The sequence below is a fragment of the Mus pahari genome, chromosome 4 (genome assembly GCF_900095145.1).
Source record: "Mus pahari chromosome 4, PAHARI_EIJ_v1.1, whole genome shotgun sequence".
Taxonomy (NCBI): Eukaryota; Metazoa; Chordata; class Mammalia; order Rodentia; family Muridae; genus Mus; species Mus pahari.
Genome location: NC_034593.1, coordinates 78,315,480 through 78,322,811, shown reverse-complemented (window position 1 = coordinate 78,322,811; position 7,332 = coordinate 78,315,480). Strand labels below are relative to the sequence as shown.

At 53.6% G+C, this 7,332-nt stretch overlaps 1 protein-coding gene across 3 annotated transcripts in view; it reads right to left on the bottom strand.

The window, feature by feature from the left end:
* Positions 1-6,483, bottom strand: part of Insrr (insulin receptor related receptor) — a 19,271-nt gene extending 12,788 nt beyond the window's left edge. For 2 of the 3 annotated variants that reach the window (XM_029537795.1, XM_029537796.1), the window contains exons 1-4: positions 5,925-6,445; positions 2,510-3,061; positions 697-1,000; positions 166-612 (exon numbers count right to left, since the gene is read on the bottom strand). In XM_029537795.1, coding sequence (XP_029393655.1) covers positions 166-612; positions 697-1,000; positions 2,510-3,061; positions 5,925-6,009 — 1,388 coding nt within the window. In that variant the 5' untranslated portion in view covers positions 6,010-6,445. Of the gene's footprint in view, positions 1-165; positions 613-696; positions 1,001-2,509; positions 3,062-5,924 lie in introns of all 3 variants that reach the window. The other variant, XM_021195355.1, reaches the window with a different exon arrangement.
* Between the last annotated feature and the right edge of the window lie 849 nt (positions 6,484-7,332).

Below are 7,332 nucleotides of genomic sequence, written 5' to 3'. Positions count from 1 at the left end.
AGGCTTCATTTTACAGATGGAAGACCTCAGGACCAGAGAACTCAAGCAACCTCCCCAAACACACACAGCTAGCAAACTAATTTCAGAGCCTGTTCTCTTCACCACTGTTCTGAGAATGTTGGGGAAGGGGACAGGGGCTGGTCAGCCTGATTTCTGACCCCTTACCCATCCACCATGGAATCTCCCCGGATTAGTTTGAGGTTCTTGAAAAAGCCCAGGGTCACGAGTGCAAAAGAGTGCTTGATTTTGAGGAAGCCGGTGATGGTCTCCACCAGACCCAGGTTGCGTTGAAGCTCTGGTTCCAGATTGTCTGGGGATGAGGAAGATAGGACTGGAGCAGGACCAGGGAGGGTGATGGGTCCACAGGGAAGGGAGCTGGAGGGACAAAGGCGGTAGGAACGAAGGGATGAGGAGGAACCATGCACGGGATACAGTTGGGAAAGAGGGTGTGGCCGGGAAGAGTACTGACAGCCTTGGCGAAGGTTGAGGATGAGGCTCCCCTCCACGTGGGTGCAGCCCACCAGGTCCTGTGTGGCTTGGACAGAGTCGATGGTCTTTGTCCCAACCTTGCACTCTTTGGGGCACAGGCCCTCGCACTTATGGCAGAAAATGCTGGCGGGACAAGCGGACCGTTTAAGCCTTGGACCGATGAAACTGCTCGGACCTTCGGACCACCCCGAGGGTATCCCCCCTCACCTGCTGCCATTGCGGGTGAAGCCTGGAGGGCACTGAGCCAGGCAGCTGCCCTCGTAGATGCCGAAGGCGGTGGCAAGTCCAGGAACCTCACGCAGATGAGCACAGAGCTCTGCGGTGACACAGCGCCAGGACTCATACTGGTAGGTGCCCGGAGGGCAGGCTCGGAGGCAGACTCCTTGGAAGTAAAGGTGGCGGCAAGCTACACAGGCTCGAGGGTCTTCAGGCTGGCTGCAGCCCCCCAGACACTCACTGTGGCAGCACTCACCGCCTGCTGTGCAGGCCAACCCTCGGGGGCAGGGACACACTGTGGGCAGAAGACGTTAGACCTTACCTGTCCCTCGGCAACCCCTCAGTGATGTCCCTTCCAACCCTGGCCCACCCCGTCTTGAGGTCACACTCTCAGCATCAGACATCTCTGATTCAGATTACAATACTAACTTTGTTTCTTTGCATCCGTAGATGCTTAAAGATCAGCGTGGGACCTCTCTATGCTCCACCTTCCACCCTGCCTCCTCCAGAGGATCAGAACTCAAGCTGTGCTGTGCTGTCCACCTTTGATCCCAGCTTTTGGGAAGCAGAAGCTGGTGGATCTCTGTGAGTTTGAGGCTAGCCTGATCTACATAGGGGGTTCTAGTCCAGCCTAGACTATACAGAGAGACCCTCTCTCAGGGAAAAAAAAAAAAAAAAGGAAAATAGCGTCTCAGAACTCAGGACGGAGCAGCGACCTTGTCCATCAGGGTTTCTGCTCTGCAGCCTGCTGTCTAGGCTGCCCTGTGGTGGCTTGGTACAGTGCCAGGGGGAACCAGCTGGCCACTCCTGATCAGCTAGGCCAGGGCAAGGTGGGTCCAGCCAGGGCCTGTTGACATGGTACACAAATTAAGAGGACATGCAGCAGCTGTGTTTACAGCCAACAGGGAGGCAGTTCGCTGCTGATACAGCAGGGATCCGGTTATTCTCCTGTCTGGAGTTGAGGCTAGGGGTGAGGGGGGCAGACCTTGAGCCGGATGAGAAAGGCTAGGTAACCCCAAATCCGCTCCTGGCTTCTGGAGGGTCCTACTCCACTCCCCACTTTCTACACTGCTTTCCTTCTGCCTCGTGAGCGTGAGCGTGCCTCCTAGGTCATTGCTTGCCCTTGTCTGTCCTGGTCTTTCCATTCCTTCCTCCTCCTTTCTGTCCTTAGCACCCCATCTCCCTATCTCACTGCTACCAGCCTGATCACCAAGGGGCCAAGTCCTCTTTTACTGATACCACAGTCCTGGCTCTGTTCTAACGCTGTGTGGGCTCCCACCCTCCCTATCACAGCTGAGAGGACACAGGCACAGAGACGCCAGGTGAGCCTGGCTAGTGAGCAGAGGTGAGCCCAGGCCACCTGGCTGCATCCTTGGCTGCTGCTCCAAAAGACAGTTTCTTGGGCTGACTTCTGTCCACTGTGTCTACCCTCTTCCCAAACTCCCTCCTTACCTACTCTCTGCCTGCCTGTTGCCCTATCAATTATTTAGTTGCTCTGAGCTTCAGTTTCCTTTCCTGGAAAATGGGATAGTGAGGGTACCTGTCTCGTTAGAAGGGTAAGGATTTAAAAACAATGGCAGCAAGCCAGGCATACTCAGCACTTAGGAGGCAGAGACAGAGGAATTAGGTGTTCAAAGCCAACCTCGGCCACAAGTCAAGTTTTAGGCCAGCCTAGACTATATTATATATTGTCTCTAAACAAACAAACAAACAAACAACAAAAAATGGGACAGCGAAGGCCAGACCCACCCTTCCCCAGGCCTGCCTCCCTGTAGCTACAGCCACGTTCCACGCGAGTGCCCACCTTTCTGACAGTGGCTGGACGTCCAGCACCTGTAGTCCGTGCGCCCACTGAAAGTGGTTCTCGAACAGGGCTCACCAGCAGCACCCAGCACACCAGGGCACACGTCTGCACACTCCTCGCCCAGCTTGTTCCCTACAATGTGGTTGGTACCAGGTGCAGGTTGCAGCAGACCCCAGTCAATGGTGGAGAGGTGGCAAAGTTCCTGATTCTTCTCCACACGAACAGCCCCACGCAGCACGGCCCCAAGGGACGGCAGCCCAATGTCCCTTAGGTGGGGCATCTCAAAGATAATGAGTGCGTAGCCCAGGAAGAGCCGTGTGCCTCGGATCACAGTGAGGTTGGGGAAGAGGTCTCGAAGGCTCTCCAGGCCGTAGACTCGGAACAACAGCAGGTAGTCAGTCACCTGGGTAAGGCGAGGGAAGCTGAGGCCTCGGAAATCCTCTCCAGTGGCAGCAAACATGAGAAGGATCTGCAGGTGACCCTCCACCACACTGCAATTTTCCAGCCGTCGGAGCTCGGTCACCTCGGAGCGGATATCCAGGCTGGGGCACACTGTAGGCACATGTGGGCAGACAAATGAATACAGTGCAGGCCAAGAGCCCTGTCCTGGCAGCTCCGGTGGTGGGACACCATGCTGCCAGGAGGACACAGAGTGGATGGTACTAAGCTGCGCTCTAATGAAGAGCTGCCTCCTCCCAAACAAGCCAGGCAGACACCTGGCTCAAAGTCTTTGTGCCTTCTATTCCTGTAATAGAACATGTTCCCTTACATGGCTCCCTCACCTCCTTCACCTCAGCGAAGACCTCTCCCTTTATCCTGCTTAAAACTATCTCCTCTGCTCTTTTGGTGGGGGTCAGTGCTGGCTATACAAATGTCACACCATTGAGCAACATCCCCCAGCCCATGGTGTTTTGAGACAGGATCTTACTGTGGCTCCAGTAGTCTGGAACTCTGTCCTCCTGCCTCTGACTCCTGAGTCTGTGTGTACCACACCCCATTTCCCTGTAACTCTCAACTATCTTGTATATAACTTGTTTATTTATTTTGTTGATCAAAAGCCTCAGGAGGGCAGGGATTTCTGTTTGACTCACTGCTAGACCCTACCTAGTTCACACATAGTGCCTGACTTGACGTTTGGTGCTCGGTGAGTGGTGAGAGAATGAGGGCAAACTGTGCCTGGGAGGCAGTAAGTACCAAGTACTGAGTACTGAGTACCGAGTACTTCTGTCTCTGCCCTCAAGGACCCAGCCTGCTGGGACCTAAATTATTTTTGCTTTTGAAGGGACAAACCATGGCTCCTCTTTGTCAAAGCAGAGGTCCTCACTTCATTCCCTCAGACTGACATTCTGGGGTGTAGTCAAGCTGGTCCCCATCCATCTCTTCAGTCTCAAACCTAGAAAGGTTCCTTAGGTCTCTGGTCTGCAATCCTGGGGCCCAGTGTCCTTGCTCTAGCTCTGACCCTGCATCACTTCCCCCTCAGGCATAATTTCTCTTAATTCAGCAGCACATCACAGGAACGCCTGTAGGGCTGCCCAGCATGGCTGCTTATAGTTCCAATCCTCTCTTCAAGATCTGGCTGTTCTAAGTCAATTTTGTATCCCCCCCATGCTATCCAGTTCAGGATTGGAACCTCTGGGCACTGGGATACTATGGGACATGAACATCTGGATCCTGACTCTACCGTTTTCTTTGGGACCCCATCCATTTGTCTTTCTGTTAAGGCTTTTTTCCCTATAGGGGCTGGATGCTTGGCCTCCCTTCCTCCTAAGGAGAGCTTGCAGGGTCTTCCTGTAAGACACAAGTCTAAAAGCTTCGGTGTAATGTTCTGGCCTACTCTCCTTCCCCCCCACACACACACACATTGGTACCACACCCCACATTCTTCCACACAGGCCAGTCCAGTCCCTCCTGCCGTGGCACTTGGGATGGGGGACAGGAAGACCTGGCTTCCTATACCTTCTTTCTGTGGTCCATGCTTGACTGTTGCACGTGTGTGTGCCCACACGCCCATATGCTTGCACATACACTAGACTAGGCAGGTACATACTAAAAAAAAAAAAAAGAAGAGAAGGAAAAACACTTCTGTTCCCTCCATGAAAGCCAATTAGGCTCTTTGACACAGGTGGGGGGGTTCCCTCAGGCGCCCACTTCCCATCATGCCTTAGCCTCTCCAGAGCTCCCCTAATGTGAGACATTGGAAAAACAAATCTAAGACCTTCGCAGATTAACCCCTGCCTGTCCTCAGGCCGAGCTCCAGCGAGAGCTTTGCTGGGAGACAACAGCTGGGCTCCTTGACCAAACACCAACTCCCAGGGCAATGCTTGCTTTATTTTGACAACTGTGCTCCTGCCTAGCATCTGCTGTGCAGTGTCCTGGCACAGAAGGAACAGGGGTAAGGTGCTCAGGTAGATCACCATGCACTGCACATCTTTTGGCCTCTTTCAGGAGACACCTTACCCCAGTCCATTTGTATTATCCTTACAGGAAGGGGAGCCCTGGCTTGGTCCTGGAAGCCCCCACTTAGAAGAGTGTCCTAAGACCCTTCAGTTCACAGAGTGCTGGGTTCCCAAGCTCTCTCTGTATGGATCAAGGCAGATTAAATGATACACTTAGTTATACACGTAGTATTTCCTCTTCTGTTGCTTCTTTGTCCCACGTAGCCCCTGGTAACCCACGAGGGGCCACTTGATCTGCGTAGTCCCACTCCGACTCCCTAGGTGCCTTTGGTGAGAAGTGTGAATCTGAGGTATATCACTGAGTTACGGAGGAGAGACAGTCCTCTCTCAGACAGCCCTCCTGCCCACAGTGGGACCCCAGGGTGGGGAACACGGACGAAAGCCTGGGGTACCAGAGCTCGCCCTGGGTCTGCCTCTCCTGACTCTGAGCCTACGTTCCACACAATAAGTTAAACTGCTTAATGGTGCCTGGCTTTCAGCTGTGGTCCCAGCCGGCCTCTTATCAGTCAGTGGCCCTAGAAACAGCCTCCAATTCTCAGTCTCATTTTGGTTTAAACTCAGACTTTACTGGGATCACGGTTTCACAAACAGCCACGAGTTGGCGAACATCTGTTCATTCCATTTCTAACTTGTTAACCTCTTAGGGAGCTGCGAGAGAAAACTCTTCCTGTAACAGTTCTATCTGGCAAAAAGTCCTTCTGTGAGCTAATCCTCGTCTTCCCATCCCAATAAAGACTAACTAGAAATCAGTTGTGCTGAACACCTTTAATCCCAGCTCTTGAGAGGTGGAGGCAGGTAGATCTCTATGTTCAAGGCCAGCTTGGTCTACAGATGGAGGTTTAGGACAGCCAGGGTGAAACAGAGAAACTGTCTTGAGACACCAAAACCAACCAACCAAAGACTAAGTATAGGTGTTCTGGGGGGAGATGGGGGTTAGAAGGACATTGCTGGGGACTCACCCTCTAGTGTGTCCAGGCCAGATCCCAAGGACAGCAGGCTCATAAGCAAGTGTACTCCCCAGGGCCACAGAGCAGGCACGGCCATGACCTCAGCTCTGATTGTCTTCCAGGTATCCTCCAGGGAGAAAGGAGGATGCAGACCCAGGTTCCAGTGTGGAGGGGGTGGAGAGGGCACACAAGGGCAAAGGGATTAGAGATCTCAAATAGAGACCTCACGGGAGATAGAAAAGAATTTTGGATCAGAGGAAACAAAGCCTGTGACAAGCAGCTAGAGACAGCTTCAGTGTGGTCCAGAGACAGAGGCTGGAACAGAGATGCAGATAGGAGCGGAGGAGCCTCAGAGAGGCATCCAGAGGGAGGAATTGACCTAGGATCCAGAACACAAAAATCCAGAAGCCCGGCAGTCCTGAGGGGAGGCAGAGTGGAAGCCCCCCCGGTGCGCCCCGGGAGTGCCCCAAGGGGCGGCAGCGGGGGTCCGAAGACACCTGCAGGGCTCCACCCCGAGACACTCCGCGGACCTCCTGGACGTGCAGACTTCCACCCTCGGTCGGCCAGCCGCAGCTGGTGGGGCAGAAAGGCAGGGACCTCGCCCACTCCCGCCCTTTCCAGAAACGGATTGGTTTACAGCCGACGCCGACTTCTCTGTTCTCTCCGCCCCTCCCACCAAGTCAAGGGAAAATATTTAGCCTGTCAACTGAGGGAGGTGGGGGACAGATGTGTTGGGGAAATAAGGTTGGGGGCCAAGAACTGAGCCTTGGAACCCCCCTCTCTCTTTCTCTCCCCCCCCCCATCCCGCTCGCTGCAGATCTGGAGGGCTGGGTTCCCTGGGTTGATTTGCAGGGGAGTTCTGGAGTCCAACAGGTGTTTTGACATCTGCGGGGTAACTTCCCGCAGCCTGGACAGGTCAGACTCCGCTGGTGAAACCTGACGATCTCAACACTTCGCCTCTCACAGCCCTTCCTAGCCTCCCGAGGCTACTTTGAACATACTTCCTTGGCGAGGGGTATGTCCCCGTCAAATCCCTTGGTTTTGGCTTAAATCCCTAGGAGACGAGTCGTCCGTCTCTCTGTGAGATTCCTCCTTCGTTTGGTTACTTTTAAGAACTCAGGATGCTTGGTGGGTCTCTATATGTGTACTTGTTCGGGGGCACTTGGGGGAGATTTCATGATGGGATGATCTCTTAAACGTGAAACTTAAACTCGCAGTCAAGAAGGCCACTGAGTTCCAGGACAGCCAGGGCTATACAGAGAAACCTTGTCTCGAAAAACAAAAAAACAAAAACAAAAACAAAAACAAAAGAAGGCCATTGCGCAAGACTTGCCATTTAGTGGCCTGGATGCTGGACCTGAGACTTCCCAGGTTCACAGATACCGAGAGCCAATGGTTCCCAGCTCTCACGTCCGAAGAA